The sequence below is a fragment of the Accipiter gentilis genome, chromosome 2 (assembly GCF_929443795.1).
Source record: "Accipiter gentilis chromosome 2, bAccGen1.1, whole genome shotgun sequence".
Lineage (NCBI taxonomy): Eukaryota > Metazoa > Chordata > Aves > Accipitriformes > Accipitridae > Astur > Astur gentilis.
In genome coordinates this window covers 42133263-42158864 of record NC_064881.1, presented here as the reverse complement: position 1 = coordinate 42158864, position 25602 = coordinate 42133263, and the positions used below count along the sequence as shown (strand labels likewise).

Sequence of the window (25602 nt, the reverse complement as noted above, 5' to 3'; positions counted from 1 at the left end):
TTGTCTTGTTGCTTCCAAGTTGGTGACCTTGTCAGCCTTGAGCTTCTGGTGACTGAAAGCAAAGGCTCTTCTTCAGGAACATCCAAAACTCAGGTTGTTGTGGCAGTAGAAGAACACCCCAGATAGGCTTGTTGCTTCATTGTACCTTGAAGGAAAATAAGGTGAACAGAACTCTCGCTTCTAGCAAAAACAGTGCTCATGTGGAGCTCATGCTTATGTGAATCTGTACTCTCCCAAAGCACAGGAGTGATTGTTGCCCTGAAGGAGATCACCAGTGCTCACACTGGTCTGGTAGCTTAACTCCAACTTGTGGCTTACAGAAATGTTGGGTTTTTCTGTTATCCAAGTGACTTTGATTATTTATGGTTTTTTTTAAAAAAACTTTTTCAGTTACAATTGCATCTGGTTAGAGTCAGGACTGCAACAGTCTGTCTTAGGCTCCTGCTCAGAGGGAATGCAAGTAGGAGCACACTGAAGGGACTCCCAGTAAACTGGGGAAAAGCAGTCAAAAAAATGCAAATTAAATGTCTCATGTTGGAACAAGAGAAGTTATCATGGTAAAACAGGATTACTTACCTCAAGAATGCTATACCAGCTATGAAAGTAAGCACAAAATGCAGATGCTTTGTTTTTAATCTCATTCACTGTCAAGTAAGGTATGCTTGAGTGGTTTTATAAGTCTTTTTGTAGTGTTGTGGTTTAACCCCAGCACTATGCAGCTCCTCACTCACTCCCTCCCACTCAGTGGGATGGGGGAGAGAATTGGAAGGAAAAAGGTAAAAATCATGGGTTGAGATAAGAACAGTTTAATAGAACAGAAAGGAAGAAACTAATAATAATAATAAAATTACAATAATAAAAGGATTGCAGTATACAAAAGTGATGCACAATGCAATTGCTCACCACTTGCTGACTGATGCCCGGTTAGTTCCTGAGCAGTGATCCCCTCCCAGGCCAACTCCCCCCACTTTATATACTGGGCATGATGTCACAAGGTATGGAATATCCTTTTGGCCAGTTTGGGTCAGCTGCCCTGGCTGTGTCCCCTCCCAACTTCTTGTGCCCCTCCAGCCTTCCTGCTGGCTGGGCATGAGAAGCTGAAAAATCCTTGACTTAGTCTAAACACTACTTAGCACCAACTGGAAACATCAGTGTGTTATCAATGTTCTTACACTGAATCTAAGACACAACACTATACCAGCTACTAGAACAAAAATTAACTCTGTCCCAGCTGAAACCAGGACAGGTAGTTATGCTGCACCTCAGGTCTATACTTAGAGGAGGGTTGCACCCCCAGATACAAGTCTCTGGAAACATGGGACAGTCTACAAGATCACCGGAGCCTTTTAAACAAGTGGGTGAGAAAGCTGTTGTTAAGACACATTTCTTACACTAACTCTCTTGAAAATGCTCAGTTCTACTTACTTTAATAGACTAAATCCTTTAAGGGGAATACTTGATCTTTTTAGGAATGTGTTGGGTGGGTCAGTGAGGTCTGCCTACAATTCTTTCCATTTTCACGTTAGTGCTGCCAACACCTCTACCCTTTTAAAAGCACTCAGAGATAGATGGTGAGGCAGCCTGAAGCGTGGATGAGGTCCTGCCTTGATCAATGATAAGTCACACTGTATAATTCCTTGAAGTGCCCTCACTTGTCTGTCTTGGAGCCTAATAAAGAAGTAGAGTTCAGGCAAAAAGCACTTTGAAAACTACTTACACAACAAATATTAAGATTGTGACTCAGCTTTACCCCAACATTCCCCAATCCGTTTTGCTTTTCTTCCGCTTACAAGGGTTGTGGGGTGAACCCCAGTAAGTCACATAGGAGGTTGCTTTATTTTTGACAAAAGCTGAGCTGCTCCTGTCATCAAAATTGCAGACATTGGAGAGAGCTGTTTTCTAAAAGGCTCTATAAATAACTTGTGTGGGTTCAAAGGCCTTCCCTAAGCTGGAAAGACACCAGTTCACCCCTCGCCATTCTTGATGCGTAGTATACTGTGCTTTTTAGTAGAAAACAAACAAACTAATGTCTTTTTAATATGTTTTCCTTGGATCATTTCGGTCCTGGTCAGAGCAGACCTTGAACGCAGGAGGCAGCACCCGCAGGTTTTGCGGCCGAGATGGCGGGTCCCGCCTGGACCCCCGGGGTTGCCGCTGCTTTCATGCAACTGCTGAAAGCGGGTGGTGGGACAGGAAAGACACTGGCTCCCAGCTTCACAGGATAAATAAACAAACAACCCTGCAGGGTTTGTGCTTACAGACGGAGAGACACAGTCAGTGCAGGAAATGTGAGTTCCTCCTCTTCACGGCATACTGTGAATTTTGATGTATTTTAACAGGGCTTTTGAGCGTTAAGCTAAGCTTTGTCTTACAGGCATATATATTTTGATTTGTGAAGTACATAAAAAACGCTGTCTCTGTGGGTAATCTCTGATGGGAACAGCGTGTGTGACAAACTGTCAGCAATAGCCTAGAGGCCGCCTCACTCCCTGCCTGTGCCCAGCGCTGGGCCAGCGTGGCCTGCAGTTTTGTTTTCTCCTTGCTTTTCCGTCACAGGCAAAACTCGCACTTTTGTGAGGGGTTTAGCTCATGTTACAGGCCAGAAATCTCTTTCTCTCCGACCTCCTGCTCTGGTGCGGTAGCCCAGCCTGTGGGAAGTGTCAGAGGAGCCAACACACCTGCGGGGCAATTGCCAGGCTCGACCTAGGCCCAACGCTCAGCCCAACTATGATCCAGCTTAAGCTGGTGAGTCCTGTTGGATCTGGTCATGACTGAAGGAGAGTTTAAACGCTTTGGTAGGTTGGGACCAAATCACAGTGGCCTTGCCTTCCCCAAGCGAGGTGCCTCTTGGTACCACGGCGATCACCGTTCCCCCTTGGGGTTTGGGGCAGCCTCCTCAGCTGGGCCTGGGGGACGTGCTGTCCGTAGGTCTCCACCAAAACCTGCCCATGGTTTTCGGCATGGGTTATCTCTTAAATGACTTCATCCCCGTCTTTTTATAGTTCTCCCGCTGAAGTGGAATTCATTCTTTCTTTTTTGGGTATAGCTGGAGGTGTAAATCCAGACAAATATAACTCCCAAAGGGGGATCAACCTGTCTGTGCCACAGCTCGGCAGCGCTTGTGCTGCTGCTGGTGTATACAAAGCAACCAGGAGCCTTTTTAAACCTCTGAAACTGAAGTCTTTTTGTTGTTGTTTTTTTTCTTGCTTATAGACAATTAAATGGTTCTCCTTTAAAAGAGCTGGCTCCTGGTGGTAGGTAGAAACCTACAATCTTTCTCTTACCACACACTTTTATATTTAAAGCCTCTATTTTTAGCCCAATGGTGGGATTCAGGGTTAATGCTTGTTAGATCTGTGTCTAGACAGTTGTGAAAAACAGGAAATGAATTACATTATAGTATGAAAGGAGAATTTAACCTTTTCTCTCCTAGCTAACACATGTGACTGGGGAAAATATGTTACAGCAGAGTATTTTGGAAACTTTAAGGAAGTAGAAAAATGAGAAGAAAAAAACCCTTGGGTTTCCACAAGGCCTCGTGGGAATTATTTCACAGAAAATAATGAAGTAGTCTCTGCCCTCAGCTACACCCAGGCAGTATTTTGTTTCCTCTGGTCCCTGCGGAAAAGTTGCATTTTATTACTCCCTGCTTATGCTGAACATTCAGAAGAAAAAACCAGCCAAGCTAACCAGTTTCACACGCATGCACACACACGTGCGGTAGCTGCAAGAGAGGAGCCACCACGTGCCACCCACCCTCCGGCATATGGAGCCAGGCAGAGCAGGTTTGTAACACCCCTGGGTGTAACAGCACCTTACACCCCTTCTCCTCAGGCTTCCTAGGGCCTCAAGGTCTTTTTTTAATATTTACAAAGTTATTTATTTGAATGAGAGACTGCAAAAATGCAAAATTCCCCACTCAGCCCTTCAGGAAAGTTAAGAGCCCGAAGGCTTGCTAACCCCAGGCCGTAGCACAGTGGTACTGTTCTTGTCTGCTGACATACAGGGTAAGACCCGAGTTTTAAAACACTGTTGCAATGAACCCAGATTGTCAATTAAGCGGACTGCTGGCTGCTGGGAAAGAGCTGGAAAGCAGAGGTCTGTGTGTTCTTTACCCGCTTATTCCCTTTGCCCCCTGCAAAATGGCTGCCGTTTGGATGCAAAACACACCATGATCAAAAGCAGTACTGCAAGCATCTTCAATACTGCTTCTAAGCTCTTTCTTCAGACCCCTAACATGTCCCCAGTGGTATATTTTCAAGGTTTTTCTCAACCCACCTAGGGCCTTCAGACAAGCCAGCAGCTGGGAGCCCCAGGAGGCTGCAGAGGCACCAGGCAAGTGCCCTGCTCCGCTGCAAAACCACTGTCCTCCCACCGACGGCTGCAACTCCCTCTGCCCGTGCCCGCTTCTCCCCGAGAGTGCTGCGGGCCCTCACGCCTGGTCCTGCTGACATCCACCGGAGACAGCCCTTGCTCAGCTGGGCACTATTGCAAGGACCCTGCTTATCTCGTGCACAACTTGCCTCCCTCATCTGCAACTCTTTGCTGGAGCCAAATGTTTACACTCGCCACACATGCTGTCAGCTGGCCAGAAACATTAATATCCCCGTGGCAGAGCAACAAAGCCTTCCCAAGGATCCTCACGCCGCTTAGCCTGGGCTCTGCCGCTCCTGCCCTCCTGGGACCCCCGCTGGCTTCGGTGGCTGCTGGGAGCATGGAGGAAAGGGATTAGGTCCTCTGCAGGACTGTTTATTTGCTTCATTTTATCATGGTTGCTTTTAATTTTGAAGGTGCATGAATATGAAGTGTACAAATCACTGGAATAATACTGTAGCTAATTTTATGGTGTCTTTAGCACCATCCAAAAAGAAAGAAAAAATACCCACCAACCAACCAACTCCCCCTGCAATGGAGCAATCCAAATAAACTTTTTTAAGCAATACAATATTTGCCTGTGTAGTTGTCAATGTTTCCACTGCCAGTGCGTCTTCCTAAAGGAACCAAGCCTTGGCACAGCTTATATCAGAAAAAAAAGCCCCATCTTTAAATGTTTCCAAGGGGTATGGGATGGGGGGACAATGGGAGTTAGAATCACTAGAAGTGTGGTAATCTGTCAGCTCAAGAGCCTCAGAAAGGAAAGGGCCTTGATTTATCCAGATTTACTTGCCCGTGCTCATGCCAGCGAGGGAGGGAGTGGAGCAGGAGCCGTCACAGCCCTTTCACCTAGCCAGGTAGCAGCAGCCAAGGCGACGGGAGCTGTGAGGATATAATTTAATGTCGCTCATTGCTAATGCTGAGGTGAGCTCAGCAAGCATGGGAGCCGACACCCACTGCAAAAGATGCTGCTGTGAAAGAATCCTTCTATATACGTACACACAGAGAGGCACAGAGACACGTGTGCGGACATACAGACGCACAATTAATAAAAGCTGTCTTTCAGAAGCCTTGCTCTGTAGTGTAAGGAAGGTCAATAATTTTGTCAGCAGCAGCTTTGCTTGCAGGAGAGACTTTAGGACATGGCTTATGGTGTGGTGGGGAAGGAATGTTTCTGCATTAATCACAAACCTCTTTTCTTTTTTTCATTAATATATTCTGCCTGATGTAAGTGTAGCCTGCTTGCAGCCTAATGCAGCCAGAAATAGTGTTTGATTTATGGAGGAGGTGGAAATCTGAATAGAAAAAGATACAGATATTCCAAGGGTCCTCATTTTGGTCCCTATCCATAAGCACACATTACCCCTGAGGTCTCTTGGCATTGGAAACTGATGGACGAACCCCAAAGCTCCTCTTGCTGGCCAGGATGGGTTGCTGTAGTACCCTCTCAGGTATCTCAGGAAGCTACTTTTACCTCCAGCCCATCCTCAGGTTACCAGATGAATTGCATCAGCTGGGATCTTGCATCCCACTTAATATTTAATCACCCTTTGCCCTCATTTTCTTAAGTTGGTGGTGAAACCCTAGCTAGTCTGTGTGCCACAGCACAGCAGTATTTTATTACAGAAAGCTCGAAACAAAGCTTCCACTTGCTAATCCAGCCATGCTAATGGCCGTACCACTGGAGCTCCATAGATCATTCTCCAAAGAGCATTAAGCAGCAGCGAGCAGTTATAATGTTATCTCGGAGCAGGCTCTACTGCACTGTGCAGGCAGGGCAGAGGACCTTACTGCGACATATAACGATGCCATCTCAGACGAGACCAAGTGATGGAGAAGATGGTAATGCCTCTTTTGGACCGCACACATGTGCTTTGGTCACATGTCGGGCCTCAGATGTCCTCAACGCTGGACAAGCTCCACGTGTGGGTTTTTGCCACGGACCCCACCTGCTAAGCTCATTGAATGAGCACAAATAATCCCCATTTCTGAGCATTTCTGTAAATCCAGCAAGCATCCTGAGTGGGGTGGTAATGTCCTGCCACCTCCACCACCTGCATTGCCCCTGCAGGAATCCAGCAGCGGAGACATCATAGTCCCTGGCAAGGGCTGGGGACCTGCACCCATGCGGCCAGGGCTCAGCCGAGCCCTTCCACAGCCGTGGATTTCTGCAGCGGTTCAAAGCAGCGAGGCCACAGAGAGAATCGGCAGAAAGGTTTCCCTTGGGCTCTGCAGCCATCAGGGAGAGCGACTGCTTTGCCCCTGCTCACGCAGCCCTTGGCAGCGGCTGGGAGGAGGCTGGGGCTATGCCTCTGTGCACGGATCCGACCGCCGGGCACAGTGTGAGCTTGGAGAGGCTGGCGAGCGGCGGCTGGTGGGACTGTGCCTGGGTCTTCTCTGCAGGGAACGAAGCCCCTCACTTGGCCTTTCAGATCTGAAAAACGCCCAACCTGTTTTTTTTTTTTATTTAACAATTATCAAATAAGTTAAATGAGAATGAGGATTAAGGAAACAATCTTCCCAGGAAAACGCCTCTGACAAATATGGCAGGTAGGGCACTGCAAATCCCCCCCAAGTCCCTTCTTCCCAACCTGCTGCTGGGATCAAGGTGGGGGGAGCGCTGTGCCGGTGTCCGCCAGCCAGGAGAGAGGCTGGACCCCCACAGCCATTCCCAGCACTGGTTATTCTGCATCTCAGGACCCAGCTGGTTGGGCTCCGTTTACTTTGTAGCAACTCCACGGAAGGATGCATTTGAAAACAACTTCTGGCCAGACACATACCTTAGCATATAAAAAGGTATTTTTAGTACCTCTGGCAGAGCGGATCAAACTCTGCTTTCAGCTGTACTAAGACAACTCTATGGACTTTGCTGGCAGCGCTGCATATTCATACCGAGGTAGCAGCTGGTAGAAGCTACTTGACTAAACAGTCACATTTACTTCACACAAGACAAAAACAAAAGTGCAGAAAAACACTGGTGGTATTCCTGACTTACAGCAGGCTGAATTTTCTTCCTAGGAGTGTGACTTTGCCCGATAAAAGTTTGAATTTCTGAAGAAGCAGCTCACGTAGCGAGGAAAAAATACTCTGAATGTCGCCTCCTCGATTTGTGATGACTTTGGTTTTGCACTGGTATAAATATAACTGTGACCATTTCATACAGCAAAGTGCTCTGTGATGAGTACAGTATAAATAGCCAAACTGATTACACTGGCTGTAAACAAGGACTGGAAACCCTTGCTTCACCCCAGCAGTTAGAAACAGTGGAAGCGGAGGGAGCTTTACAGCTAAATGGTTAAAAGCCGCAGCAGAACATTTTCTCGGGATGGCTCCAAGCATGGAGCTGGTGCGCTGCCATTTCAGCAGCCAAGCTGAGACGGTGGGAAGCACGCTGCCACAATTGCATACTAAAAAGAAGGGAAGGCTGAGATAACTACCATCTTCTTACTGTGTAGGCCGTTTAAAAAAAATAACATATAATGATTCCTGCCTTATTGCAGTGTTTGGGTTCCAGATATAGCCTTGCATGGGAAGGCTGGTATGACACTGAACCAGGCCAAATGAGCATTTCCTGCTTTTAAGTAATATAATGTCAGGAATCCAGCTCGTCAGAAACACCCTGCTCATCTTCCTCTGCACCAGCGCCAGACACTCAAAATGAGCTTCAGGTGAATAATGTCGCTTCACTCGGACTTTGTGAGTGACAGTTCACAGCTCAGGTCCTTTGAATGCTTATTTTTATGGCTATAAAATGAAGCTTGGTATGCCTTATGCCTAGGAAGTGGCTTAGCTCGCTCAGAAACTCAGGGACTTGCCGGAGGCCTTAGATAGCTAAGAAAGATTTGTTTTAGCTGCCCTCAATATCCAAGGTATTTCCTACTGTAAGTATAAGGAAACACTGAGGATACTTAAGCAACCATATTTGTTTATCTTAGGTCAAACTGGAGAGATTTTCCAGAACCACTACTGCAGCTGCACTTAACTTGTTGAAAGGCTGCATTTATATGGAGTGATTCGCTTCTGACTCCACAGTCACAAACAAAAACCTTCACCAAGAGCTGAGCTCCATGGGGAGGGGTGCACGCAGCTGCTGAGTAAACCTGAGAAGATGTCTCCAGACACTCACTCTCTGGGTATGCTTCATTAACCTTGGCCTCAACTGGGCCAATTCCTGCATAAGGAGCAAGCCAGAAGGGAGAAGAAAATGACCAGCATTTCCTCCCTCAAATTTCTTAGTTAATTACCTGAAGAGAGACAGACACCCAGACGGGTTTCACCTCGAGAGGAGAGGAGATTCTCCAAGCCTGCGAATCCTAAGTATCATAGGAGGGTAACCCCACCAAACCTGGAGCTATCTGCTCAGCTGGGTGATGTGTGACATGATGTTCTGCAAGCCCTCCCGTCCGGCAGTGTGGCTCATGCCAGCTGCAGGGCACAACCACCACGTGGGTCATGGACAGTGTCTCGGTAATGGTTCTGCAAGTTACCTCATGGGACCTAACTGTGACTACTGCAGAGACACGGTGGGATTTTCACAACTCCTTCCTATCCCCTGGTACAGCTTTCCCAGGTCATTCAGTCTACAACCCATGTTTGCTGAAAAGATGGGGGAAAAAACTATGAAAAAAGAGAAAATTTGGACCAAAGTCATTCTAAGAAAAGAAAAGCAGACCCCGGAGATGGCCATTTTACAGATGTTTGGAGAGCAACAGTGCTTCAGAGCACACATGAGGCTCTGGTTAGACAATGAGGGGGTGAGAAGAGGAGGCCATGCAGGTCAAAATGCCCTGACCGAGGCTCTCATCCTGGAATCTGATTCATACAAATCTACCCTGGTGCCTCCTTAATAGCACACATCAGATTGCAGCATCCCAGGTTCATAAATTTAGCTTCTGAAGTCCATAAATTGATATCGAAGCAATTAGTCCAATATTCTAAGGTGTCACACACCCATTTCTGTAGGGATTATGAACGTTAAACAGATCCCCCAAAATTGGTAGGTGGCTTGATGATGATGGCCTATAGCCCTTGGTGCACAGGAAGGACTTGTACTGACATTAGAGACTCAGGCAGTCAAGGGCAATATGTAACCCATTAGCCACAACCTTGCAAGATACGGACCGCCTCTGTGCTGCTGTCAGAATTATTATTTTTGAGCTGTAACAGCTACTGGCAGGGCCCAGCCTCTGGCCAAGCATCCCAACCCACACGTCCACCGAATGCTGACTGCTCTCTCTGCTGGCCAACTGAGAAATGGAATTTTCTCAAGACAGACTTGGTCATGTATTAAGTTTGCAAAAATGTGCTGACCAAGAAAATGCGTGCCAGAAAAAAACAGCATTTTTTCTCTAAAGCCCCAAACAGGCAAATAAAAGAGGTTAGTTATCACATAAACTATATTCTCAACTAAAAAGCAGCAGCAAAGAAGAGAAGAAGGCAGGAGAGACGTGGGTGTCCTATCTCATGCTGCAGCTTACTGTATCAGTAGCCTGATGGAGGCAAGAGGAACTACCTGTGAGATAGGATGTCCCCCTATTATAAGTCTATCAGGGTCTTGCCCTACGATGTCTAGAAGTAAAAGTGTTGGAGAATTTCCAGTGACCAACAGAATACAGAAGCTGGAAGACCGTGGGATTGTGAGTAACTGACCTGAGGACAGGGAGGTTTCTCCTCGCTTTGTTCAATGCCCGACTCATGGGTGACCCAGTCCAAAAAGCCACCACTTAGGGGCTCTCAGCACATCAATACTGTAATAACTGGACAACAGAAAGACTTCACTGCGGGAAAGGACAAGGTAAAGAAGGCTGAAAGGGAATGGAAAGCTATGCTGCACTAAGAAATCATTGTACAGAAAGTGAGTAAGCAGCACATCTTTGTGCTGGACACATCGGTATATCACCTGGACACAGGGAAGATGAAAAGTTTCAAGGGCTATCGACAGCACAGAGTACAGGTGAGCACATGCTGATCCTGCTGTGCTGGTGCACCCCAGCAAATCAGCCCTGCAGTGATGTCAAAGCTTTCATATTATTGTATATCTCATAGTAGCATGAGCCCAGCTCCCCTGCGTCAAGAAGCGAGGCTCTCCCTAGAGCACCACTTTGATTGGGTGGGTGTACTTGAGGACCGAGTCGTGTTCTGCCGTATGGTGTACTCCATACATATGCATGCCCGTGGTATAAAGGTGGTTGAATCTTAGGTCTTTAAAACATCAGTGATCACAGAGCTGATAATTAGTGATGTCTGGCAGTGAATTCGCCTCCCAGCCAACAGCTTTACAGTGGCAGTTCTTTGCTTGTACTTCTGACACGTGCTGCTTCTGCAGGCACTCAGCAAAGTGGCTCTCAACAAACTTTGCTTTTCTGTCTGCAACTTACTGTGGTGCTCAGTGAATAAACCACGCTGGTGGGGCCACCTCATGTATCAGTCTGAGGTGACAGCATAAAGGTTAAACACAGCAAGTTCCCTGAAACGGTCAGGACAAGGGTTAATGGGAGAGAGAAAGCAGCAAAGAGGGGAGGGAATTCACTTAGTGCCTCTGATGGGACACCAGGGCTAATCGCCATTAGAAAAAGGGCTGGTCTCTGCTAATTATGGTGAAGCAAGTAGCTCCTCCTTGTATTTGGGGCCCTAAATGAGCACTTGGTGTATTCCTGAATTCTGTCTGATAGCACACCTTCTGAAATGGTGATGAAAATGCCACCAGGCTTGAAGGGCTACAGAGACAGCACCACAGTATCGACATCCTCAGCACTGAAAGAAATCATTCTCTGGCTTTTACCTATTCCTCTGGAATGACAACTTTTTATAAGAGCTACAAAAAGACTGTTAATTATAGAAGAGCTATCATCACACACACCCAGCCTGCTACATTTAAAATTAAGCATCTGTTCAGAATGATTAGCGAGAAAAAGGACTGTGTCTTCACATTGATTTTTTTTAAAACTTGTGTATTCTGAATAATGGTTGTGACTGTTCTCCTTCTTAACAGCCTCAATCCTGAAGATAGATTAAACCAGGCAAATTCTTGTGCCTAAGCCTTACTAAAGGGACTGTGTCACAGATTTTAGGCACCAGAAACCAGCTGGGGATGGCAGCTCATACTTAAATCAAATGACATACTCAAGTAGGGAGGGATGAGAACCTAATGTTCTGCAACAATTTAAAGGGTCTGTTGAGCAATGCACAGGAACTCTGTGTGTATGCCATTCAACCACTTACTTGAAGGATAAAAAGTGCTTAACAGAACTCGTTCATCTAAAACGTGGATCTTTAAATTCTCAGTTCTGCTACTGTCTAACCTGGGCAGTGCACGCAACACCCTGGGCACAGGGTTAGCATCTATACAGAGCTGAGCAGGCAAATTTCTGCTGCTGTGTACATTCACAACCAGTCTTGATATCACTCAAAAATAGTAAGTAACAATGTCTTCACTCATTCAAAGCATGTCTGCCACATCAGCGTCATGCAGAAAGAGCTGCCATTTCATCCAAACACTGATAAATCAGACCTTTTACATAGGTGTATCATTGAAATTTTTATATTTTTCTGTACTTACAAGTAAAATGATCCCTTAATACTTAAAACCATTACTGTGCTTTTCCTCACCAAGACTGAAGTCCATCACAAATGTTTATTGCAGTCTCAATCCCAGTAGGTTTCCAAGGCCTGACTGGATAAAGCCCTGAGCAGCCTGGTCTGACCTGATTTGAACAGGAGATTGGACTAGAGACAGCCTGACCCTTGTAACCTGAATTATTCTACCAGTCTGTGATTCTATGATATGCCAGTATGTAAAGTAGAACAGGTCCAAAACCAGAGAATTAAATACCCCATCTGGGCCTATTTCTGTAATCCCATGTTTAGGGCACTCTTCTAAGACATGGGAGACTTTGCTCCAAACCCCCAATCAACATTATGGCTTTCCTGGGTTCCCCAGCAAGGACGCAGCTTGATATCACCTCTAAGGAAATTCAGCAGCAAGCGACCCTGTATAGGGGAGGCTTTCTCATTCCCTTCCCCCCAAACCATATGTTCCTGCTGATTTTCTTATACCAGCAGGAGCAGCTGTCTGACCTCATGGCAAGCCAGTTCAAGGAGCTAAGAAGCAGAACCCCCCCCCCCAGCATTACTTCTTTCTGTTGGTTTAGCTTCCTACCCTGGATTACCATGGGGCCAGACAAATGCCAAGTGCAAGCACATGGGGGCAGGTGAGAATGCACAGCCAGCCTGAGAAGTAAAAGCAACTGCATCTTCCAGCAACTGTCAGCACTAGAACAGTTTAACTGAAATGGCAGGCATTTAATTCTCCCCTTGTACAGCACAGAAACCTAGATACCTGGTTTTACATTGTGCTTGGGAGTTCAAGACTGTAATACTAAATCTATGTTCCCTTTGTGGGTCTGGCCTTCAGGCTTCTGCTAAATAAACCTAACTGATAAACTTAGTGACTAAACTGAGATGCACTATCTGTTTATGTAAGTGATACAAATTATAGCTTAAAGAAAATATACTGTATCTCACTTCTAAAATGTGGTGACATTTAACAATTTGGGCTACATTGTTCAGTATTTTATGCATATATTTTTCCCAAAGCTGTTCTGACAGCATGTAAATGCTCTTTTCAATTTGGGCACAGTAGATGGAAAAGTAATATGCTTACGGTGGGATGTCTGCATTTGATTTGACATATTAAAAACCAAGTTCATTCTTACGTAATCAAAATAAAAGTTTTTATTCAGTTCATGATATTTCTGATCGCGTATTCTATTTGCCCAAATACTTATTCCATGTACAGAAATGTAAACCATAAATACAATGTAAGAGCAGCAAAACAAACCACACCTACTCAAAACAGAAGCAGGGAGACCTTTGTTCACTTCACTGTCCTTCCAAGGAATAGCTGTAATCAGTCTGTCTGCCAAATCGATGCACAAAGTCTGGAAGGGAGAATACTGAACCCCATCCCACTTTGGGATTCATACTGATGAATTCATCCAAGTTCATCTTGGAGTCTGAAAAAGGACCAGAAAAGGGAAATATTTAAGTTCCTGATGCAGCTTCTGTAGCACACATATACATCTATCAAGAAAATGCCTGAAAAACCCTCTTTGATAGTTCAGTTCAAAATAGTGAAGAGTTCATAGCACACTTGCTGAGCAGCAGTCCAGCAAGATTCTGCAAATTGTATGGTGCTACGAAAACACCTATTTCCAGTCTATGAAATGTTGCTTTTGCCCTGATCCCTCTCTCTGCCCATAGCAATAATCACATCACTAGATCAGTAAGCATCCTCAGTCATTAGAAACCAGTATGCACAGGAAAAAGTACAATTTTTGCCTGCAACAGCAGCCTAGAAGGGTCAAGCAGTGTCAGAGAACTGGAGTGCAAATAACAACCAACACAGAACTGCAATGCAACAGGTGCTTGAAGTCTTCCTGCATTCACACCAATCTGATTACTCAAAAGCAGGGGAGATATTATTCCTCCATTAAGTTCTGAACCAAAGTCAAGTGAGTCAACTTTTACACTGACTACAGAGGAACTGGATCAAAGCAGCAGTCAGCATTGGAAGTTACTTAGTGTCTCTCAGAAGTGATCAGCCTCTGGGCAAACCTACCATTTGTTACTCCCCAGACTACAGTATTTGCTTTCCCTCCAGCCCTGAACTTTGTCCTTGCTGTACATGGGCTCACTGCAAGGCCAGATTATGCAGACCAGAGGAAATATCTGACGTAACCCAGCCCGTAGCCTAGAGGGATGCTCAGGCAAAGAAGGGCACTAACCTTGGCTGGGGGAAACCACTTTTTTTTGAATCCTGAACCACTGAATGAAGTCAGAGGGGGAAAAGGTTAACTGCCATAGTTTCAAGAGAAAAGTAAGCATGACTGCTCTTCGCCAGGAGTTTCATCTGCTCTGACTCCCGCAGGAGAGGGAGAAACCATTCTGTCCTGTTTGCGGATCCCAGTGAGCTCAGTGCAAAGTGCTGGTGCACAGTTTTGGCTTTAGGTGCCTTATACATCCCTTTTCTGGAGCTGGCCTAGTACAAGCTTTGCTGACTCAGACCCATGCTGATCAGAGGTTTCCAATTCCTCAGCCTATTCAGCTCTGACTGCAAACATCCGTGGGCTTGTTGTTTTATGTTCTCACTGATGATATGCGCAAATAATCTTTTTAAATGCCCATTAAAAGAAAAGTGGAAGAGAATGAGTTTAAAGAACAGAGTGGGAGAGCCATTGGATTTACTGTTATAGCTTTCCTGCTTTATTTAAGTATTTATTTTAACATGGATGATTCATGTGCGCATTTAAGGATTAAGAACGAAACAAGAGTAGGCTCTAATGAATGGATTAGAAAATCCATAGGATGGAATTTGCTTCAGCTGCAAAAAGCTTGTGTAATTAGGCTTACCATTATGGACAGCCTAAGCGAGGAAGGGAAGACAATGTTCGGGAATCCCAGACCCAGGAGTCCCAGCCATAATCCAGCCCCCGAAGCTCTCTATTTGCACCACATCTACACTAAGACACAGCTTTGTGATTTGCCTAATCCCAGCTCTCACCACTTCCGAGGTGTGGCCCCAAACTCTTTTCTTGTTAACCTGTTTGGGCTCTGCATGTTGAAAATCCTTATGTTCAGCCAAGCATCCTCCTACTGCTGAAGTGAGTCTGGCAGAACAGGGCCAACTTCTGCCTGACCATGTGGGGATTTAAAATAGCACAAGCCCAGCAATTTGCTGTTGTAGTGCAAGAACAATTAGTAGTGCATAACGGCTCTTGCTTGCTGGTAGACTGGTAAGCCTATTTTCCAATTCCCAACTTGTCTTTTCCTCCCAGATACTTTTGGTTTAAAATTAATGTGATTCTTCATATAGTTTAAGATTTGAAAGACAAATAATCCCCTGCTTTATGTGCACTGAGCATAGCAGAATAATTTCATAAAACTGTTCTGTGAATGGTAAAGAAGCCCAAAGGGGATTGTTCCAGTAGAGTTACAAACACAGCTGCCATTGTTAGCAACTTGGAAGTTGGCTGTCACAATGTCTGGAGGAAGTGAAATATTCTCTTAAATTCAGAAGGATTGTAGCAGAGCATAGCACAGTCCATCAGAGAAGCTTAATGAAATGAAAAATTGTTCTAACAAAGCAAACAAGAACATTCCTGTGAAGAGCGGATGGTCTAAGAACCCGTCAGTAGATGGCACTGAAGCAGTATGAGAGCTATCCATAGGAAAAAACATAGCAAGACCTTTCCCGTTTTATTCAATTGAGGAGGTTAACAGTCTCTCTATGCCACTCTTCTTACTCATGTGCTGTATCTGAATGCTGTGCATGTTAGACCTTGCAGCTTTAGGAGACAGCTCTGCAAAAATGCATGAGAACACCACAAAGTTCTTTTTCTGAAGCAGATGAAGAGTAACAAACAGCAGAATCTACAAGAGAGACATCTGGATGCTACAGTTGACAAAGAGAGAGGATTTATCCACAAAACCAGGGAAGAGCATGCTTTATATAATATTTATACAAGGTCAAGAGCAGCAGAATTAATTTTTTTAAACTTTACATTACACTTGTAGTCCTCCTCAGGTGCTGTGGCTATTACACTAGCTTGCATTTGTGCATGCTCAGAGCTAACCTTCCTCTTTGACCAAACCCACTTTGTTGCGCACGCACACTCTCAATGAGACCTAGCTGGTGCATTCTGGGTTTCTTGCACAATTTTATTTTTTTAATAAAGTCTTGACACTTTTGCCATGAGCAGGGACAAAATAAAAGGCCACGCGCTATCAGATGGCATTGTTAGCCATGATACTTGTGGCTTCTGCCAACAGTAGTTAGAAAGCAATGTTTCAGCCAAGACAGCCTGGCTCACAGACCTTGGACTGACTCTACATAGTGACAGCTGCCCAAGGGCTGCTGGAGGTGAGCAAGTCTGAAACAAAGCCTCCAAGATCAGCTCTGCTGCTGCCTAACCTTGGGGGCACCTAAAATACTTAGAATGATGGGCTCTTCAGAGACTTGCGTAGGTGTTTACAGCTCTCTTCAGAACCCTCTCCCTTGCCTCAGCAGGGAGAGTAGTATTGTTGCAGGCAGAGTCAAAAAGGCCTTTACCACACTCAGCTGGAGGGTGCTGTCCCCACAGCTGAGACTTAACTGACTGTGCAAACCATCCTAGTCCATCTGGGTGTAAAACAAAGCTGGTCACCTTAAACTATCTTTCCCAGAATGAGGTGTAATTTCAATAAGCCGCTCGCAGAATTTAAATACTTCTATCCTTAGATGTACTTTTATTGGCTCTATCCCGACTTGATTCTTTACTTCCACAAAAGCTCATGAAGTAAGGACCTAACTTGACAGACTGGAGTTTTATTCTCACATGAGAGGAGCAGAAGTTGCCATGAAGTGCATATAAGCTACTTGTATCTGTATCAGTGCTTCTTTTTTGCTTTCACTAGGATCCTACCACCATCTCAGAAATGAGATACAGAAAGAAACTGCAGACATCTGCCTGGCCTCTGTCTAGTAGCTCGCCGTTACATAGATGTGTCATACACAGTGCCTCCAGAATTTCTCAGCTGTCCTACTCATGCTCTTCAAAACAAAAAACCAAACAAGTAAACCCCCATCATTTATGACTACCAGGGATTTTAATAATAATACAAAAAACCAAAAACCCTTTACAAATCAATCCTGCCAGTATGCTACCAAACGCCTAGGGAAAACTGAAATTCAAACCAATGCTTTTCAGTGTTAGAGCTGTTGCTAACAGTTGTATATAAGCCATAAGACCATCTGTTCTGAGTAATTTTGAAATGCACTGTGCAAGCTGTGATTCTTACACAGACTTGTAGTAAGGAGGGCTGATCTCATCAGGACTCAAACTAAGCAGAATCAGACCTCATTAATTTGTGGAGACAAGACTTAGAAGAAAACCTCAGCCTGGGCTTGCCAGCCCCAGAATGATGACTCTGTCCCCCAAATTGTATCTTCTTAATTTTTATTATTTGAACAGAATACCAGACTCACCCCTGTTTTCCTTCAATGGGAGGCCACTGCCAACCAGGTAGGACCAGGGGAATCTGCTGCAGCTCAGGTATGCTTATTCCAACAGAGCTGCTTTGAGGATAGGGCTGGGTGAGAAAGCACCATGCACCCAGTTAGCCAGCTTCTCTTGGCATGCATGGCAGCAGAGCGGAACAGAGGCCAGAGTAATGCCAATAAGAAACATAGGGGCCTAGCTCTGGGAAATGGCTAGAGCAGGCCAGTTGCAAAAGGCTAACCCTTAGCACGTGAGTTCTGATGAGATACTGAGGAGCCTGACTTTTTTTGTTTAGTTGGTTAGTTTGGGATTGATTGTTTTTTAAAAAAATAATGCTATGGTTCTTTTAAAAAAAAAAAAATCACCTAGTTCCAGCTTCAATTTTTTTAAGCATGGACTGGAATTTATGACTCAAGATAAGCTTATTTTAGAAGGTTTATTTTGCAACCCCATGAGCAGTACAAATACAGTTTAAGAATTATTCCTTTTGAGTTAGTAGTAGGAAAAAAAAAAAATGCTTAATTGGTTACTGACAGAGATTCCTCGATTCAATTCCAAAAGGAATTTCATGGTCATTAAACATTTCCTGGTATACTTCATAAAAAAGGATCACTGCCCAGCATCCTGTCCTAGCTCCACATTGGGAAATTATATTGTCCTACCAATGGTCCTATTTAGCTTACATCTGACTTCGATACTACAGAATTTCCTTTTCTAAAGTGCTATATTCAGGCTTAACAGCTGCTCTGCTCTGGAAGAGGCAATATTTTAGTACCAAGAGCAAACATTCTTGTCTTTTTAAGTTTACTAAAAGCTTTAAAACCAAGTGGGATAAGAAGAGCAGTGTATGTAAATATAACTAATATGCTTTAACACATAGCAAATTTTATCAATACAATAGTACTGGAGTGCCGATCATCTTTTTAAATACCAAGAATTCATGGGCACATTTCTTTTTAATGTATGAGCATTGTGCTGTTAAAAAGAAAGACTGATACATTTTTATTGTATTTTTTCAGTCTTCAAACATTTGTTTAACATCAAAGAAGACATACAGCAAAGAGAAGTAATATAAAATCCTTGTATGATTTTGTAATCATCTTCTCAAGAACTTAGGAATTTGGCTACTCTAAAAGACAGCAAAAGAATAACAATTATTATTATTATAACAATAATGCTCTGATCTAAATGTCCCTCAAATAAATTGATACTAAAATAAAATGTGGTCAGTTCTGTCAGCCATTACATTGCAGTCACCTCTAACATGAAATACGTAAGCAATTTAATCTTATGCAAACACAAATTAACATGGAAAGCAGAGCACTCTATCGAAGTGAAACGGCAGGGAGAAAACAGTTATCTGCAATGGAATTTGGCATGGACTTGAACATTAATACCCTAGGCTCTTTTATGATAACAAAAAGTCTGCCACCCAGTTTTCCATCAAGTTTAAAATAAGGTGCTTTTATGCCTGATAAAACTGTGCTGAGACATTACTTTACCAGTTTCTAGAAGAAGAGAATTGCCAGTTCCACTTGTTGACAGCAATGCTTTCTAAACCTGTATGTTGGCCTGCAGGACATGTGCTCACCTATAGAACTGCATCACTGAAGCACAGCACTTAGATTCAGCTAAAAGTTAAAGCGCATGCTTGTTCCACAACAGTTAAACCCAGACTCCTCACTGACTTACAGCACTGTGTACATTGAAGCACGCATCATTATATCTCAAGTGAATACAGGGAAGACAAAAAAAATAAAGCTGGAGAAACTAGTACTGAAGGAAAGACAACTTGAACTAGACATCCTAGTTCTGATACAATCTATTCCTGTTCTGACCCAGATCTTGAAGATACCTAGTGAATGACCTTCCACCTTCAGTGGGTGCAGGGTAACCAGTTTATTTGATCTGCAACATTCAGCCAACTGACCAGGAGACCAGAGCACATCAGCACAAAGCTGGAATACTGTGTCCAGTCTGGAGCTCCTCAGTATAAAGACAAACAAACAAAAAAACACCCAGCCAAAAAAAAAAAAAAAAACCAACCCAAACCCCAAAACACTGACATACTGGAATGAGCCCAGAAGAGGAACATCAAGTTTTTTGGGGCAAGAGAACATGATATTCAAGGAGAGGCTGAGAGAACTGGGCTTGTTCAGTCTTAAACAGACAAGACAAAGGGGAGACCTTTCTGCTGTCTACACCTACCTGATCAGAGGACAGAAAGAAGATGGAGCCAGAGCCTTCTTGGAGGAGCCTGACAACAGGACAAGAAGCAAAAAAAGCAAGCTGGAACACGGGAAATTCTGGTTACGTACTAGGAATTTTTAGGTTTTTATTTTTACCATGACAGTGGTCAAATATTGGAACAGATTGCCTAGAAAGGTGGTGAAATCTCCATCCCTGGAGGTGTTCAAGACTAGACTGGACAGAGCCCTAAGGAACCCCTGTTTTGAGCAGGTGTTGGACTGGATGACCTATGGATGTTTCTTTCAGCATGGCAAGGTACAGAGCAAAGAAATAAAGCATAAGAGGAATTAAGATCTATGTATCTTTCACTAACTACCAACATCACAGAGACAATCTGGAGGTTGGTTGAGACCATGTGGCTGCTGCTCATCAGTAAGGTAAAGCTTGGCCAAGCAAGACAGGTAAGGGGAGAGTTACACAGTTTGCAGCTATGGAGTCATTCACTGTAGCTGGAGGTACACATACACATCTGCAACTGAGTCATTCTGTAACTTACTATCCACAAGTAATGTTTTCTACTCTTTTGAGTAGAATTTTTTCACCTTCCTGGTCTGGCCTGATCTATATTCCTCACACTTTCATTAGCTCTAAACTATCACAACAATAAGGTTTCCACAAGCAAAAAGTCCTTAGCTCCTAGGGGGCTCCAGCTAACAGTGAACCATGAATTGCAGTTCAGGCATTCTCCACTCACTACACTACCTTTGCATAAAGCTTTATTGGGGATAAGGACCAAGACATACAATTTAAGGTGCTTCATAACCTGGATTGTCTAGAAAACACCTAAAGCTTCACAAGGAAGACCACATCTGTGCTCCTGCCCACATTCATAATTCATTTCTACTCTAGCGTGAAACACCAAGCTTCCGTAGAAGCCAAAGCAGAGATTGAGAATTAACTTCCCAGAAACTTAAACCCACAATAAACATGGACCTAAACTTGGACACAACATGTTTCTTTGACCCTGCCTTCTCCAACATAAATACATAGCAGTACTGCCTTATTAAAAAAGCAACAAAACCAAACATGCGGAGCAATAACATGAAAACTCTTTCAAAGCAAGACTTCACCACACTTTTCTCCATCTGGGAAGAAAATGAAAGAACAAACAAACACATGGTGAATGTTAGCCAGCTTGCCAAGCACATGATTAGAATAAGCTGAAATGATGTGTGATAAGAGTGGTTTAAGTGGTTCTACAGAATAGATGGCAAGTCTTTACTTCTCTGCTTGGCCCAGAGGCTATTAAGTAGACGATCACTTAAAGAGGCTTAAAGGCTTGGGCAAAAATTTGCTGACTTGCCAGTTTGCCTTAAAGTGCCCTCGGGTCCATTCACCTGGTAGAAAAACCTCAAACATCTCATGCAGGCAAACCCAGCACACTGAGCAGAGCCCGAAAACTTCCTCCTGTCAAAATAACCTGCTTTGGCAGGATGGGACCTGCCAGCTAAAGTGTGGTATAATCAGTGCGTTAAAAATTCACTTTTGTGGCCCTAAGCAAATTATTTGGCCTCTTTGCTTCAGTTCCCTGCCGTAATGAGAGAAAAGTATTACTTCCCTCTCGATCTCTGCTCAGTTTATGAAGATCAGTAATTAATGTTTGATAACGGTAAATGCCAGGAGGCATGCTAGACTTTACATATTCAGAAAAGGAAGTGCCAAATGCTTCATAGCCCTATTTTTTTCCCATATGAAATAATAAGCTAGCTGAATGTGCTTCCAGACACGTTATGGAAGCATATTTATATTTTGTGTGCGTCTTGGACTATGTCATTCAACACTCTAAGCAGGAAAAAGGAGCTCTGGCAGCTTACCTGCAGTTTCAATGCAAGGGTATGTAGGGGGAGGTTTCTGCCATTTCCCATTTGCATCCTTCATATGAGATCTGTCTGAAGCAAACGTCTTCAAGTATATATCTGCTCGAACCATTCTAATTTTCCTAAATAATAATGCAAAATTGTATCAAAAGATGCATGTATACAATACTGCATTAGTTACTTGGAACACGAGCCCCTTTCTCCCATCAAGGAGTATTAATTTCGTTAAATACAAAAATCAGCAATATCGTGCCAAGCAGTTAATTAGTTAACAAGAAACTACAGTAGGAAAGAAAAGGGCTTTTTATGACTAAGATTAAGAGCTTTAGAAAAATAATGCAGTATGTTTATTTTGCTGGTGTATAGCACAAAAATTCTGTCATTATGCATCAACAAAGATAACTTCAATTTCATGAAATAACTTTCATGGTCTTTATCTTTGACATCGTCACCTGTGAAATTCTGGACGAAGGCTGTCATCCAACCTAAAGGCCTCCACACTGTACACGTCAAAAGGACATGGAAAGGGCAACACTGTGTCAAGATCATAAATGAAGTTCTGCTTCCCACTGGAAACATGAAGTAGAATAACATGGTAGTCCTGGGAAGAAGGGTCATTGCCATTAGTTAAACAGCTGTTAATGAGAAACTGGCAAATGCAGGGGGGGAAAAAATGCTTCCTGAAAGCAGAAGCTATAGATCCCTTTCTCTAAATCCTGCTTTCTGGCCTTCAAGAGGTTAAGCCTGTAACATTTTTGGCACCAGGAGAGAGATTTCCTAATGCCTTTCTCACCCATTGTGCTTTTGAAGAAACCTTGGTGATCTCCCCATTCCTTTGCAGCCTCCTTTCATTTAAGCTTGGACAGCTAAACTGAAGTGTACGCTGCTCCTAAGAAAATAGCAAATCTCTTTCATATCCCACACCAAACCACAAAAGTTGAGTGGGGTAAGCATTTTCGGCTTAGACGCAGTCCTAAATAAAAGCTCACAACAATATATGACGATAGGTTAACATCAAAATTATCTAGTAATCTTTTTTAATAAGAGATGTTGTACCTGTTGCAGTAACGTGGTCTGTGAATTTGAGTGCCGAGTGTTTAGCTGCCAGAAGCAGCTGAAAAAACAGCATGCAACTGAAAAAGCAGCAAACAGCTCAGATCAAGAGGACCATAAGAGTCAGACAAATTCTTGTAGTAGCTCTTGAAGCTTCGAAAAAACACCTGTGGGTACTGTATCACGCTTTTTCAAGCTAACTATTTTGTCTTGACACTTAGGTTCTGAGGTGCAGTTTTATTTCTTAACATGTAAGAAACGTAGGTGTGGTGGAGGTTTGCAGAAATTGGAGTTACTTATGTTAGGTGCCAGGTATGTACACTGCTCTTTTCCAAAATTAAATTGAAGGTAGCTGCTAACAGCTTACTAAAGCTTACATTAAATCCACTCACAAAAAAAGTTTCAAGCACAGTCTTTCGACACTTTCAATATTAAACAAAACCACAAAGGGACTGGAATGAAAAAGATCTTGGGCAAGCTATTTTGCCAGACCAATATACACATACAACCCCAAGCCACAATATTCAGAAGAATCTGTTACAGAGGATTAGAAAAACTATCTACAAGCTTTACATATCCTACGATCCACTGAAACATCAAAGGAAAAACACCTTTCAATCCATGAATTTTTATGAGAAATCCACCTTCTGTGGTGGCCTTTCCTGACTCTCCTATTTTTTTTTAGATCATAACACTTGGACCTCTTTTTAAACTAAACCTTTTTTGTACTATAAATACAATGATATTCTGGGAGTGAATGAACGATTCAGAAATCACAGAACTTCAGAAGTTTGCAGATTATTTTGCAGAATTTCAGAAACAGAAATAAGAGGTTTTTCCATGCCAGATAACTGAAAGAACTCTGTAACAATACATATTTGAAAGGAATTCTGTAGTGGCAATTAGTGAACTACATTCATTGATCAAATGACACTTCAAAGCGGCCATTCATGGGCCTGTTTAATTGCTGACACCTGATAATGTTTATATTTTTCTACCCTCTGTCAGGCCTACATGGATATTTTTATCCATCCACTTCTTACAAGTACAGACATCTACTTAAAATTCAACAAAGCTGGTAGCCTCAACAATATCCAGATAATAATTTTCACATATCTGTTATGTACTCTTACCAACGTTAAGGTTTGTCACCTGTAGATTTTACTGGCTGTCTCGCTGTTAATTTACTACAAATGGTAAAAGGGAGCACCAGCTTTAGGCTCTTCATAAATCTGTTGTAAAAGAATAGTAAATAGTAATACAAAAACTACAGAATGGTTGAGGTTGGAAGGGACGTCTGCAGGTCACCTGGTCCAACCCCTCTGCTCAAGCAGGGACACCTAGGGCCAAGTGACCAGGACCGTGTCCAGACAGCTTCTAAATATCTCCAAGGGTGGAGACTCCACAACCTTCCTGGGCAACCTGCTCCAGTGCTCCATCACCCTCACAGTAAAAAAGTGTTTCTTTATGTTCAGATGGAACAGTTCGTTACCGTAAAGATGGCTGATGCTACCCATGTCTGATCCTGCAGCTATCAACTACAGAAGCATGCACTGGAAATTACTGAGCGAGAGAGAACAGAATGCTTTACCCAGACAACAGGCTCATCTCCGTGTCCTGATTTCTGCTTCCAGAGTGGAATCTGAAAGTTTTAAGTTAATAAACCTTAAGTGAATAAAACCTTTCAGACTAATATGGATTAATTTCAGGTTAACTGGTTAGTTCTTTGCTAACTTATCCACTTCATCGGCTTACAACTGTGTGGCAGTTAGCAAATTTTCTCTAGCTTCTATCTTTCAGGAGCATGAAGTTGGAGATACTATTCCGGACCGCATAATATAGTCAGTCTCCTAAACTGACAGATTACAGGGAAGAATTACCCCCACAGCTCACAGGGATGTTGTGCCTCTTCCCATGGTCCTGAACACACCAGATAACTAAAAGATCTTACCTGGTGTGGTTTGCACACCTCTGAGCCAAGGCGAGCTACAAGAGTTTTGGACCATGTCCCACCTACGTCAGCCTGTGGCCTAAAGGCCTGGGACCACATCCCACAGCTCATGTGGTTAAGAGGCCTGGGCCCATGTCTCACCTATGCTGGGCTGTGGTCTAAAGGCCCGGGACCACGTCTCACCTACGCGGGGCTGCGGTCTGAAGGCCCGAACCTCTCCACAGCTGCATTCACATCCCATCTCATTGACTCACCATCCTCCTGTCGTTGGAGATGAAAACCGCATAGAATTCTTCTAAAGGGTACCGATGCTGGCTCCTGATGTAGTCACAAAGCTTCCAAACGTTTTCTTCGCTGTAAAACACAAGAACCGATTATTCCCCCCCCCGCCTCCCCAACTTCATTTCCAGAGAACAGAAGCCAGCCGAGAGGCGATACCTGCTGGGAAGCCGCACAGCGTGAGCTCCGTTTGCGGCCGGAGCCTCTCCGGGCCACGCACCTGTCCGAGACCGGCCTCCGAGCCCAGGCGCAGGCCGGCACCGCGCCCCATCACCGCTAACGGCTCCCGCTGACCCGGCGCCTCACGGCGGCGAGGGGGAGAGGGAGGGGCGGCCGCCTCACGGCGGGGGGGGAAAGGGAGGGAATATCGGCCGCCTCACGGCCCCCGCCTGCCCCGCACAACCGTCCCCCGTCGGCCCTTACCAGTAGCAGCTGGTGTAGGCGCAGGCGGGGCGGGGCGGCACCGCCGCTTCGTAGGCGGCCATCGCCGGCCTCGGCGGGGGGGCGAGGGCGGCGCAGGAAGTGCTGGGCGCGGCGGGAGCCGCCGGCTGCGCCTTCCCCGAGGAAACGCGGCCGCGCGGCGGGACCGCCATCCCGGCTCGCCTCAGGGTGCTTTTACCCGGGAACCGCCGCCAGGAGCGTGTTGGGGGTGGGGGAAGCGCGGCGGGCGGGCGGGAGGAAGGGGGGAGGGGGGGGTGAGGAGCCGCCGCCGCGCGGGCGAGCGGCTCCTTTAAGCAACGTTCCCGGCAAGCGCGGAGGCCCCGCCCCCTGCCCGCGGGAAGCGGCGGCTGGGGGCGGGCACAGCGCACGCCGCCGAGCCAATCCCGCGCCAGCAAGGCAA

At 44.6% G+C, this 25602-nt stretch overlaps 1 protein-coding gene across 7 annotated transcripts; it reads right to left on the bottom strand.

The window, feature by feature from the left end:
* Positions 1 to 63: 63 nt before the first annotated feature.
* NTAQ1 (N-terminal glutamine amidase 1) lies at positions 64 to 25379 on the bottom strand. 7 transcript variants are annotated; one of them, XM_049819026.1, is made up of 8 exons: positions 25185 to 25379; positions 24737 to 24836; positions 24123 to 24173; positions 22272 to 22367; positions 21931 to 22079; positions 21476 to 21600; positions 13223 to 13388; positions 64 to 145 (listed from the first exon to the last, which is right to left on the bottom strand). In XM_049819026.1, exons 1-7 carry the CDS (start codon positions 25352 to 25354, stop codon positions 13255 to 13257), a joined length of 825 nt encoding a protein of 274 aa, XP_049674983.1. In that variant the 5' UTR covers positions 25355 to 25379; the 3' UTR covers positions 64 to 145; positions 13223 to 13254. The 7 variants fall into 7 exon arrangements, with proteins under 7 accessions (XP_049674983.1, XP_049674974.1, XP_049674965.1 ...); XM_049819017.1 differs by lacking the exon at positions 64 to 145 and adding an exon at positions 3955 to 4706; XM_049819008.1 differs by lacking the exon at positions 64 to 145 and having other exon boundaries at positions 13058 to 13388.
* Positions 25380 to 25602: the final 223 nt, after the last annotated feature.

Coding starts and splice junctions, on each gene's coding strand:
- NTAQ1 (XM_049819026.1), bottom strand. CDS start 25,354: ATGGCGGTCCCGCCGCGCGGCCGCGTTTCCTCGGGGAAGGCGCAGCCG. Junction 24,174..24,736: donor TCTCCAACGACAGGAGGATG/GTGAGTCAATGA, acceptor TAAAACTTTCAG/ATTCCACTCTGGAAGCAGAA. Junction 21,601..21,930: donor CTTCGTCCAGAATTTCACAG/GTGACGATGTCA, acceptor ATTATTATTTAG/GAAAATTAGAATGGTTCGAG.